General features: G+C 45.7%; 1 protein-coding gene across 1 annotated transcript in view; it reads right to left on the bottom strand.

The window, feature by feature from the left end:
- The window catches only part of LOC134579080 (inactive hydroxysteroid dehydrogenase-like protein 1), a 41,335-nt gene extending 31,407 nt beyond the window's left edge, over nt 1-9,928 (bottom strand). Inside the window, exons 1-3 of the mRNA XM_063438243.1 lie at nt 9,912-9,928; nt 8,405-8,656; nt 6,446-6,891 (exon numbers count right to left, since the gene is read on the bottom strand). Coding sequence (XP_063294313.1) covers nt 6,446-6,891; nt 8,405-8,636 — 678 coding nt within the window. The 5' untranslated portion in view covers nt 8,637-8,656; nt 9,912-9,928. The remainder of the gene's footprint in view (nt 1-6,445; nt 6,892-8,404; nt 8,657-9,911) is intronic.
- Nucleotides 9,929-13,581: the final 3,653 nt, after the last annotated feature.

Raw genomic sequence — 13,581 nt, 5'->3', positions numbered from 1 at the left:
ACCACAGAAAATCTGTGGTTTGTTTACATTTTTTTTGGTTCACAACTTGTACATTTGGCTGCGGTCTTAAGGGGTTAATGTAACTGTGCAACAACATTGCAATTAAATGTGCTATATAAATGATAACAGTTACTCCGCCCACTCCAGTTGTAGACTACTGGTGGAGGCAAGAACACTTCACACAATTTCCCCAGAAATTGTAGCTTTTCTAGTTATTAAGTGTTCTTGCATAGCAAGACCACTTACTGTTATCTCACATATATATTATTATTATTATTGCCAAATTTGCCACCCTAACTCCTCCCACAGTTTTTACACTACATAGACAAAAATATACCAAAACGCGCAGATTGTTCCCGATCGGATTGCTATTACTTTGTGGAACGTTTCGCCAAATGGTTCTCGGAATATCGTCGTTCTTGTGGCGAAATTTGTCCCATAGGAATGAATGGCAAAGCTAGAGTGGGAGCTGGCAAAAGCTGAAAAATCAGGACATGATTTCTAAACTGCCACCACTCCCTCATTTTCAGGCCCACCTACACAAATCTTATATCAAAACGTTCAGCTATCCCTGCTGCCACTAAAAAGGTCCACAGCTAAGCCTTTCTTTACTTAAGCTTCACAGCAGCACTTTTTACTTAGTAACAAGGTAACCAATCAGAAAAAAGGGATAACAAGGTATATAAGTCCCTCCCAGTGATGTAATTTCCTTTTTCTTTGCAGCTTCACACCAGTACAGGTCAGAGTGCCACTGTCTACTTCTGTGTTTTCTGTGGTTTATCTATTATTGTATCTGTCACTTGTTTAATTCATATTTCCTTACAGTATATATATATATATTTTCCTCTATATATTATATCTTTGCTTTTATTTATTTATGGTCTTTATATTTACTTTACCCCTCATACTGATAATTTATTTTCCACACCTTTCTAACTCTTTGATTTTTCGTTACCTCTCTTTCCGTTTTTTATAACATTTCTGACCGTTTTTATTATTATTATTATTGTTTTTTACCTTCTTCAGCGGCATTCTTGCCCCGTTTTTCCCGGGCTTTTTGGTCCGTGGAGTACGCCTCCAACGGTCCCCAGTGCGCACGGCGGCCATCTTGGATCTCGCCCTCCTCCGCGGGATCCAAACGGCTGCCTCCCTTCACTTGTGCGCATGCGCGAGATCTCGGCAGCCATTTTCTTGGAGCCGCGATCTCCATTTATTCCGGCCGTGCGGCGGCCATTATACCGCTTATCACAGCGGTTTAAATAGCTTTCTAACTACGTTCTTGGCCGATTATAAGCCTTCATAAATTCATTTACAATTCATCTATAACGATGTTCGTTTGTTGTATTTTATTTTATGTATAAAAGAGTGGTATTTCGACTTACTCCCCTTTTTCTACTAAGGAAGGAGTTTAACCCCATACAATTTAATACGGTCCCACTCTGCTTCCCTCTAGTGGAGGATTATATATACTGCATGTATTTTTACCTTTAGCCGTTCAATATATATTCCAACTTATAACTGGATCCACTTTTCCGAAGTGTTTTATTAGACAATTTTCCTAATATACTTTAGGATTATTTCAATTAATATCTGCATTGTGCATGTGTATAAGATTAAACTCATAAAACTAATTTATGATTGCTGTTTGCATATACAGCCCATGGTTGGCCCGCTTTGTCTGTGCCGCTATACCTCTATAAGGGTTTGAAAAAGTATCCCCTGAGGTGATTTATACTGGGTGACCCCCAATTCCAGCTTGCAATATGAAATAATAACATACTGTTATATTCAGTGACGGCCTTAAATACACTCTAACACTGGCCTATTCTGCCCCATAGGTTCCAACACTGTTACTATGGAGGCTTCGAATCAAGACCAAAATTTTCAAGTAATCATCAACGCAGCTGTGGCTGCTTCACTAGAAAAGGCCCTGGCTCGGGTGCTGCCCGTTGAATCAAAAGATTTCGACTCCACCAAAAGAAACCCTTCCAAACCCAGCAAACGTTATTGGAAAGGGAATGGGCCTGAGCCACTCACTCAATCGTAAGGGGAAAGAACCGGCGAAACGCCCTAAACAGGCGGATGTTAGAGAGAAACACTCCATCCAGCCTACTCTATCGGAAGAGGAGGAAGACTCTTTCGACTTGCACCCCTTAGCCATCCTGGATGAATGGCAAGCCGACCACTCCTCAGAAGATGAGGAAGACTGGCCCGAAACATCCTTTAAAGGAGCTCCTCTCCCTCACTCTATCATGGGAGAACTCCCAACCGAAGTTACGCCTGGTTCGAATCCATCTGGAGACGCTGAATCCTTTCTGGATGCTCTTGGCCAGCCTCTTTTTGACCCGAGACAAATTAGATATCCCCGATCATCTGAATGGTCACTACCAGACCATCTTTCCCAGTATATCCATTTTTGGATCAGAAGACCTCTAGATCGGGAGATCCGTAAAAGATTACGAGCAGAATGCCCTAGACCCACTCTACCGGATAAGGTCGCGGTAACCCCGGAGTTTGATACGCTGCTCTACACATACCTAGCCAGATCGGGCCGTGACCGAAAGAAGGGCATTGAGCGCAGCCTACGCCTGACCCAAGACAAAATGCTAGATATCCTAGGACCTCTAGCTAAAATCCTTCTACTGGCTGATGAAGCCTTATCTAATGAAGGCCCTCTAGACCCATCTGTGATTAGAGAATGGGCACTACGCTCTGCCTGCTGGGCAATGCCAATACATCTCTCTGTACTGAGCGTAGAAAAACAGTGCTGCTGCGTATGGATGCCAAGTTAGCTGACTTGGGAACCAAAGAGTTGGGCCCCAAAGCAAAGGGTCTATTGTTTGGAGAACCCTATATTAAAGAATTACATAAGCATGTAAACCTATACGCCACACTAAACAAGGCGCAGTCATCCATGAAAAGGGTATTCCACCATCAACCCTCACGGGTTTTTGGCAGGGCTGGCCGTTCAAGGGGTCGTACAGTCAGCCGTTTCTGGTCCTCAAACCAACGCCAGAGAACCCCGACTCCATTCTTCCCCAACTATCAAACAAGAGCCTCCTACGCCCAAAGAGCAGATAGGGGAAGGGGATACAGATCCCGCGGACGCAACAGATACCCACCAGGTGAGATTTCCTACCTTTCACCCTTTTTCTGTTTATCATGCGGGCAGGTTGTCGCATTGTGTAGACATGTGGAAGACACTGTCTTCAGATACCTGGATTTTAAACACAGTTCAGGGTTATTCCATAGAGTTTCATTCTCTCCCTTCTCAAACAGGTTATCCTCACTATCCAAAGATGTCAAAGTCTCAAAGTCTGCTTCTAGACTCAGAACTACGTTCCCTTCTAACAAAAGGAGCGATTCAACTCGCGCCACTAGACAAAGGTTTCCTCAGCTCCATCTTCTTAGTCAAGAAGAAAATCAGGGGAATTTCGCCCAATAATCAATCTCCGTCGACTGAATTCTTTCGTTATCTACCGACATTTCAAAATGGAAGGGATTCATCTCCTCAGGGACATTCTCCGACCAGGCGATTGGTTCGCTCGCCTCGATCTCAAGGTCGCTTACCTCTCGGTACCAGTTCACCCATCCAGTCAACGTTTTCTCCGCTTTCATTGGCACCACTGGATTTTCCAATTCACGTGCCTTCCATTCGGCCTGAGTTCCGCCCCGTGGTGCTTCACCAAACTGCTCAAACCAGTCACCGCACATCTTCGAGAAAGAGGCATCCGTTGTTTGATCTACCTCGATCTCTTACTCCTCTGCGAAGACGCATCCAGGCTGCGTTCACAGACGAATTATACATCTGTATTAATCGAATCTTTGGGGTTTGTCATAAACCAAGAGAAATAGTCAATGTCCCCATCCAGAGTCATCCAGTTTCTCGGCTTCGAGATCGACTCTTCAACCTGTGTTCTTCGCCTACCTCAGTCCAAGTTAACTGCGATCAGGAAGGAATTACGCAAAACGCTTCGTCAGGAGGTCTTACCTCTTCGAAGTTTAGCTCGGATTGTAGGCCTACTTTCCGCTTCTATCCAGGCAATCTACCCAGGCCCCCTTCACTACCGGGCCATGCAACGCTTGAAAGCTCAATTCCTCCGGACTCATCCATCATACGACCAGAGTGTCCCGATCACTTCGGAGGTGAGAGAAGAACTCTTTTGGTGGCTCCGCCACATGTCGGCCTGGAACGGCAAGGCAATTTTCGGTCCCACTCCGGACTATGTAGTGGAATCAGATGCGAGCCTCCAGGGTTGGGGCGCAACCTGTCATACAACATCCACCGGGGGACCATGGACCACCTCAGAACACTCTCTCCACATCAATTGTCTGGAGTTAATCGCAGGCTCATTCGCGATTCGCAGTTTGACCAATCACCTCTCAAACTGCTGTATTCTCCTACGGATGGGCAATATCTCAGCTGTCCAATACATCAACAAATTGGGCGGGGCCAGATCTCGCATCCTCTCCGAAGTGACAAAAGACATCTACGAGTTTTGCTTCCAACGCAACATTACTCTTCGGGCAGAATATCTCCCAGGGGAATCGAACATCACCGCGGATTGGTTCTCCCGACATTGGAGAGATGGCAGCGACTGGCGCCTTCACAGGACGATCTTCCTTCACATCTCCAAACTCAGGGGCCCCTTTACCCTAGACCTTTTCGCCTCCCGGACGAATTTTCAAGTCCCACGGTTTTTCAGCTGGCTTCCAGACCCAGAATGCTTGGCTGTAGATGCCTTCCTGCAGAGTTGGCCGGCGATGGGAGCCTATGCTTTTCCTCCATTTGCGATGATTCCCAGAATCCTTCTCCAGGTTCGCAGACAACAGATCACACTTGTACTGCTCACCCCACTCTGGCGGGGCCAAGCATGGTTTCCCCTCCTCCTGCCTCCATGGCCCAATCTCCTAGAGGACCCTCAAGGGAACCCTCATCCAATGATATCACAAGGACACCTCCACCTTGTAGCCTGGACTCTTTCAGGGGAACCTGGCACTTCGGAGGACTATCGCAGAAATCTAAAGAACTCCTCTGGGATTCGTGGGCCCCTGGAACTAGAAGATGCTACCTTTCCTCCTGGAACGCTTGGTGCAATTGGTGCCTGGAACGGAATACCGATCCCCTTACGGCCCCTAGACAGTTCATTTTGAATTTCTTCTCTCATTTATTCGATCTAGGCCGTTCCTACAGATCCATCAACGTTTCCTGTTCAGCGATCTCGGCAGCCCATGTTCCTCTGGACGGAGTTCCGGTGGGCCAGGACCAACTGGTTTGTAGACTGTTACGGGGCATCAAACTGGCTCGCCCCCCTAAGTTCGGCCCGAAACTTGTCTCACGGTCCCTTGCGTGGAAATAATAACACTCTATGATTGGGGCCTATGCAGGTGGTGAGTGGGGTGGACAGCCGCTGCCCTGCTATCCTGCCTGCAACAAGCTAGACCCTTAGATCTTCGGAGGCACCGGCCCTGTTCTCCCCCCCCCCCCCCTTTGGACCGGTGGGGGTCATCCCGGTCCACCGCAAGGGACCCTGCTGTTGGCCCGGACGGTTGGTGGACCCGCCTGCATCGCAAGATGGCTACTGAGCCTGCCACACAACACAGGCAGGCGCTGGAGATGGCAGTCGATGTCTCCTGCACACAACTGGGCGATCCTACCCAAGAGAAACATACCAATCAAGTGGCCCAGATCAGAACGCAACTATGGACGTCGCAGCTCCCATCTCCAGCAAGCCGCTGGCTAAAGTAACCCCCACAACTGGGTTATACCTCTTCCTCTGCTGACCTCTGCCAACTTACCACCAGGGGAGACTCTGCTCCGGCATGAAATAGGCTGATAACCCTCCACCGCAGCATCAAGCGACGACCTACACCCGGAGTGGACTTGTGCCCGACACCCTCTGCCTCAAGCTAGCGGTACAAAAATTGCTCACACTGAGGGGACAGATCCGAGTCTGCATCTTGGGACTGTGGTGGGGGTGAGATCCTTACCTGACACCTGGGAGTGTATCCTAACAGATCTTTAATGTGGCCCATATTTTCCCTCCAGATATTACCCTGTCTCGGGCTGACTGTGGGGTTCAGGGGTCTATCCTTCATATAGCATGCTGTTAACAGTCTTTTATATAAGTTTTTGTTTTTCTTTCTATGCCATATTGTTCAACATGTTTTATTTGCCTGTTTTACCCTATTATGACCTACAACTAACCATGTCTAACAGCTCTCTATAAGTAATGCTCAGATCTTAGACATGACTTTTTAGCATACTTTAATATAAAAAAAAAAAATGTGCAGTCTATCTGAATGTCACTGTTCCAAAAGCCTGTTTTATCTATATACGTGAACGCTGTTGTGGCTTACCAAGCTTTCTGTTATCAATAGCACACCATAAATAAAGAATTTAAAAAAAAAAACCCATAGGGAAATAATAGATACACAAAGTTACCTTGGATGCAGCATATATGGTTAATTGAGGGCTTGTTACTCGGGCGGTAGCAGAGGCCACATTGATAATTGCTCCTTTCTTTCGCTGTACCATGCCCGGCAGTACTATGTGCAGCATCATAGTGGTTGCAGCAATATTGACATTAATGATCTCCCAAATTTTATCCTCCTGAACATCTGTTACATACTGGGGGTACTCATAGCACACCCCAGCGTTGTTCACCAAGATACCGACATCAACATCTTTCAAAGCCTCCTTAATGGCAGGAAACACTTCCCGTCCCTTGTTGAAATCGGCCTCTATGAAGCTGGTTTTAACTCCATAGGTTGTAGCAATGGACTCAGACACCATTTGTAATTTATCTCTATTGCGGCTGATCAGGATGATATTTATGCCAAAGCTTGCCAACTCTTCCGCGTATGCTTTCCCAATACCATCCGTGGCCCCTGAGGGAAAAATAGGCAAAATAAAAAATAACAAAAGGTTTAGGAGTGAGTGGTACTCATTTCGTATTTTAAATTTTAATAAGGCAATGTTTCTAATCAAATATAGTGGTAGAGTTTGGTAATTATGTTGATCCATACTAATGATAAAACACAAAATAGCATTCTCACATTAGGCAATTGATCCAGGGGCGTATTTGCCGCGAGGCAAACAAGGCATTTGCCTTGGGCGGCATTTTCCAGGGGGCGGCAAAAAAAGCCGCCCCCAAACGCCCAGGGCAAATGCCTTGTTAGCCTTGCGGCTAACAGACATCCTGGGCTGGTGGCTGCTGGGCTGGTTGCTGGGCGGGCGGGCGGGCGGGCTGGTTGCTGGGCGGGCGGGCGGCTGGCGAGGGAGCACTTCCTCTGAGCTGTCTGCTCAGCTCCCTCGCGCGCCGCAGAGTGAGGCTGGGAGCCGGAATATGACGTCATATTCCGGCTCCGCCTCCCAGCCTCACTGTGCGGCGCGCGAGGGAGCTGAGCAGACAGCTCAGAGGAAGTGCTCCCTCGCCAGCCGCCCGCCCAGCAACCAGCCCAGCAGCCCGACCGGCAGCCCCACTAGACCCCAGGGAGAGGGAGAACCCCCCCAGCATTCCCAAAGGTAAGGAGGCTGGGGGGGGTAAATTAAAAAAAAAATGAGTTAATGTGAGTGAGTGTGTCTGTTAGTGTGTGTCTGTTAGTGTGTGTGAGTGTGCCTGACTGTGTGTGTCTGTTAGTGTGTGTGAGTGTGTCTGTTAGTGTGTGTGAGTGTGTCTGTTAGTGTGTGTGTGTGTGTGTGTCTGTTAGTGAGTGTGAGAGTGTGTGTGAGTGTGTCTGACTGTGTGTGTCTGTTAGTGTGTGTGAGTGTGTCTGTTAGTGTGTGTGAGTGTGTCTGTTAGTGTGTGTCTGTTAGTGAGTGTGAGTATGTCTGTTTGTCTGTTAGAGTGTGTGTGTGTGTGAGAGTGTGTCTGTTAGAGTGTGTGTGTGTCTGACTGTGTGTGTCTGTTAGTGTGTGTATGTCAGTGTGTGAGTGTGTCTGTTAGTGAGTGTGTGAGTGTGTCTGTTAGCAGCTAACAGACACACTCACTAACAGACACTCACACACACTGACATACACACACTAACAGACACACACACTAACAGACACACTCACACACAGACACACTCACACACAGACACACACACACTCACTCACACACACACACACTGACAGATACGCATCCATTAGCTAACAGTTAGCTAATGGATGCGTATCTGTCAGTGTGTGTGTATTTAGAAGGCGGGGGAAGGGTTGGGTGGGGGTGGCGGGGGGGGGGGGGGGGGGGGGTAAGGGGGGCGCCTGAGTTTTGTCCTGCCTAGGGCAGCACAAAACCAGGATACACCCCTGAATTGATCTATTGAAGCCATCAACAAATATTGACTTAATGAGAACTGAAATGAAACAGATACTTTGTGATTGTTAACATGCTTTACAATGTTTCTCTTTCTACAAACTTACCAGTCACAACAGCCCATTCTCCATATTGTCTGGCCAGGAAGGTTTTACTGAACATACGAATGCTGATGTGAAATCTGATTGCACGGTAACAGCCGCACAGCAAATAAAGGCCTTTCTGAGCAGTGTACAAGGCTCCCACTGCAGCTAGAAGTTCCAAGTGGTTACGATAAGCATGTAATATCTCTTCACACAGTGGTGATAAGACCCTCTTCATAACAGCCACAAGTTCCATGATTCTGCTGTGGTTTGTATCTGAAATTACACGAATACAATGTAAGTTGATGAAAAAACAGTGAACTTAAAGGGACACTGTTGGCACCTAGACCACTTCAGCTAATTTAAGTAGTCTGGGTGCTGTGTCCCTTTTGCACTTAGTGCTGCAATGTAAAACATTGCACTTCCAGAGAACTGCAATATGTACATTGCAGCTCTAAGTCTGCCCTCTGTGGATGTCTAACAGACAGCCACTAGAGGGCTTCCGTAATCCAAACGGACATTTGGTCTGTTATCGGACGCTGGACGTCCTCATGGACCTCATCGTTTTCCTCATTGTTTTCCTGGCAGTGTAGAAATCCCTTTAATATATTTTCATTTTTCATCTCATGACAGCAATATGACTGGCATGTACAGTCTTACAGCCACCAATGATGCCCATGATAGACCACTGCTATTTAAGCTCCAAACACTTCTTGCACCATGTGCCCAATGTTTATTTTTCCTTTTAGCTGTAATGCCCATTAGATAAGTCTGTCATACCAATTGAATACTCATGGCCGCCTGCAGTTTAAGTTATATTGCCCCTCTTTGGCTATGGTTAGCTGAATCATGCATGAGGTTTATGTCAAATGGTTTAGCTCACAGGCAGAGATTAAACATTAAACCCCATGGCACGTAGTATGGTCTCTGTCGGGGTTCCAACGTATATTGGCTTTTTAATATATATTGGTCACTGAGGCTCTCTAAGGTGTGATTGATGTACCGACGAACATCTGTTTCTCCAGTCATTCATTACTTATCATGATTATACAGCACTAGGAGAACAAACATGTCTTTTGCAAGCTATCATTAAAAATCTGATTTGGACTATTTAAACTATTCTAGCTGATAACTTGACAATCACTAAAATAATCCAGTGTTGGTGTTCTTCCTCCAAAGAGAGGCCCCCACATGCTGTGATATTCCCCAAAAAAGTTATTTAACTTGTTCCCTAATATATGATGTAACGTGCTGTGATCAGCAGATACTTATTTAGCACTGTCTATGATTAGCTCCAAAGAGTTAAACGTAAGATTTTAAAGATGGCTATTTGACTCTTTGACAGGCAACACATGTCTTTGTCCTATGTCTGGTTTACATTTTGATTGACAGGCACATGTTTCTAATTCTAATTTAAACCTTTTTTTTTTTTTTTTTAATCTATTTAATCTGTATTCATTTTCTCTTATAACAAAAAAACCTCATGACCATACATTGACATTAAAATCACTTGAACATACAGTATTATTACCCAGCCCAGCATAGAAGTCAGAGCTCCATCAGCTGTTCCATGGTCATTTGAAACAGTCTGATTTTTAAACATACCCAGCCCAGCATAGAAGTCAGAGCTCCATCAGCTGTTCCATGGCCATTTGAAACAGGTAGCCTTCTGGAAGACTGATATTTCATACTATTTCTACATAACCTGTTAATTTTGTTGTATGTGTATGTTTTGATATTTAGTGACTATTATTTAGTTTTATTATTTTCAATGTATACATTTTCATGTCTTTGTAACTATAGCCTGTGCTAATCATGCAAAGTATTTTATCACCTTTGTCTTTGTCCATCATGTTAAAAGTTAGTTTAACCAGCTCAGGCCCATATATCTTTCTTGTTCCTTGTTTAATGGTTTTATTTACCTACTAAAATACCTCTGTCTTATCTCTGTAATTCTCAATCTTCGCTTTTGTTTTTCCTTAAATGACCTTAAATCAAATGTCCATCTATGTATCCCCCCGCCAATCTCTTAGCCCATCTGACTCTAATATACATCTCTCTCCCACAGTCTGATTTGTAAACATACCCAGCCCAGCATAGAACTCAGAGCTCCATCAGCTGTTCCATGGCCATTTGAAACAGTCTGATTTTTAAACATACCCAGCCCAGCATAGAAGTCAGAGCTCCATCAGCTGTTCCATGGCCATTTGAAACAGTCTGATTTTTAAACATACCCAGCCCAGCATAGAAGTCAGAGCTCCATCAGCTGTTCCATGGCCATTTGAAAGTCTGATTTTTAAACATACCCAGCCCAGCATAGAACTCAGAGCTCCATCAGCTGTTCCATGGCCATTTGAAACAGTCTGATTTTTAAACATACCCAGCCCAGCATAGAAGTCAGAGCTCCATCAGCTGTTCCATGGCCATTTGAAACAGGTAGCCATCTGGAAGACTGATATTTCATACTATTTCTAAATAACCTGTTAATTTTGTTGTATGTGTATGTTTTGATATTTAGTGACTATTATTTAGTTTTATTATTTTCATGTCTTTGTAACTATAGCCTGTGCTAATCATGCAAAGTATTTTATCACCTTTGTCTTTGTCCATCATGTTAAAAGTTAGTTTAACCAGCTCAGGCCCATATATCTTTCTTGTTCCTTGTTTAATGGTTTTATTTACCTACTAAAATACCTCTGTCTTATCTCTGTAATGCTCAATCTTCGCTTTTGTTTTTCCTTAAATGACCTTAAATCAAATGTCCATCTATGTATCCCCCCGCCAATCTCTTAGCCCATCTGATTCTAATATACATCTCTCTCCCACAGTCTGATTTTTAAACATGCCCAGCATAGAACTCAGAGCTCCATCAGCTGTTCCATGGCCATTTGAAACAGTCTGATTTTTAACCCCTTAAGGACCAAACTTCTGGAATAAAAGGGAATCATGACATGTCACATGTCATGTGTTCTTAAGGGGTTAAACATACCCAGCCCAGCATAGAACTCAGAGCTCCATCAGCTGTTCCATGGCCATTTGAAACAGGTAGCCATCTGGAAGACTCGGTTCCCACCCACCCCATGCTTAATTCTACATTTATAGATAGTCTCCCACACAACTTTCAATCTCCTGAAATTGACAGGTAGTGATGTACCGAACTGTTCGCTGTCGAATAGTTCCCGGCGAACATAGCGTGTTCGCGTTCGCCACGGCGGGTGAACACATGCGCGGTTCGATCCGCCCCCTATTCGTCATCATTGAGCAAACTTTGACCCTGTGCCTCACCGTCAGCAGACACATTCCAGCAAATTAGCAGCAGACCCTCCCTTCCAAACCCTCCCACCTCCTGTACAGCATCCATTTTAGATTCATTCTGTAGCTGCATTCTTAGATAGAGGAGGGAAATTGTAGCTGCTGCTCATTTGATAGGGAAATTGATAGCTAGGCTAGGGTATTCAGTGTCCACTACAGTCCTGAAGGACTCATCTGATCTCTGCTGTAAGAACAGCACCCCAAAAAGCCCTTTTTAGGGCTAGAACATCAGTCTGCTTTTTTTTCTGTGTAATGTAATTGCAGTTGCCTGCCTGCCAGCTTCTGTGTCAGGCTCACAGTGAATACTGTGCCCACTTGCCCAGTGCCACCACTCATATCTGGTGTCACAATAGCTTAAACTTGCATTTAAAAACAAAAACATTTTTTTCACTGTAATAGATTGAATAGCAGTTAGTTGTCTGCAAGCGTCTGGGTGTCAGGCCTTCAGCGTGTACTCTGCCAACCTCTGCAAGTGCACTTTGCCACTCATATCTCGTGTGACTATAGCGTGCCTTTAAAAAGGAAAAAAAATTTTCACTGTAAGCTAATAGCAGTCAGTGTCCTTAAAGCGGGTGTCAGACCTTCAGCGTGTACTCTGCCAACCTCTGCCAGTCCACTTTGCCACTCATATCAGGTGTGACAATAGCGTGCCTTTTAAAAAGAAAAAAAGTTTTTCACTGTAAGCTAATAGCAGTCAGTGTCCTTCAAGCTGGTGTGTCAGGCCTTCAGCGTGTACTCTGCCAACCTCTGCCAGTCCACATTGCCACTCAAATCTGGTGTCACAATAGCGTGCATTTAAAAACAAAAAACTTTTTTCACTGTTATAGATTGAATAGCAGTTAGTTGTCTTCAAGCGGGTGTCAGGCCTTCAGCGTGTACTCTGCCAACCTCTGCCACTGCACAGTGCCACTCATATCTGGTCTCACAGTAGCTTGCACGCATATTACCACTAATCCCCCAAAAAATGACAGGCAGAGGCAGGCCACCCCGCAGGGGTGGTTGTGGTGCTGTGATTCCCTTTGGCCCTAGAATAATGCCCAGTTTTCAGAGGCCACGTACCCTGAACTTGAAAAGTTCTGAGGACTTAGTTGACTGGCTAACACAGGACACCCAATCTTCTACAGCTTCCACTCGGAACCTTGACGCACCATCCTCCTCCAGCTTAGCTTCGGGCACCTCTCAAGATACCACTCACCCGCCTGCCGCCACCACCAACACTAGCACCACAGTCGCTTCACTTGGTATGTCAGAGGAGTTATTCACACATCCGTTTGAAGAAATGAGTGATGCGCAACCATTATTGCCAGAGGATGTACATAACAGGGATATGTCTCAGGCAGGCAGCATTACATACATGGACGTACAGTGTGATGATGATGATGTTGTACCCGCTGCTTCCTTTGCTGAGTTGTCAGATACAAGTGAAGCGGTTGATGATGACGATGCGTCCATGGATGTCACGTGGGTGCCCGCTCGGCAAGAAGAAGAACAGGACGAAAGTTCAGATGGAGAGACAGAGAGGAGGAGGAGACGAGTTGGAAGCAGGGGGAGGTCGTCGCAAGGAGCTAGTGGCACAGTCAGACAGCATGCATCGGCACCTGGGGTCAGCCCGACAGCACGTCAATCAACGCATGCTGTGTCCACCACCAGGATGCCGTCATTGCAGAGCTCAGCAGTGTGGTATTTTTTTTGTGTGTCTGCCTCTGACAACAGCGATGCCATTTGCAACCTGTGCCAAAAGAAACTGAGTCGTGGGAAGTTCAACACCCACCTAGGTACAACTGCTTTGCGTAGGCACATGATCGCACATCACAAACGCCTATGGGATCAACACATGAGTACAAGCAGTACACAAACTCAAAGCCGCCATCCTCCTCCTGGTCCAGCGT

Source organism: Pelobates fuscus, chromosome 12 (assembly GCF_036172605.1).
Source record: "Pelobates fuscus isolate aPelFus1 chromosome 12, aPelFus1.pri, whole genome shotgun sequence".
Lineage (NCBI taxonomy): Eukaryota > Metazoa > Chordata > Amphibia > Anura > Pelobatidae > Pelobates > Pelobates fuscus.
This window is presented reverse-complemented; position numbering and strand designations above follow the sequence as displayed.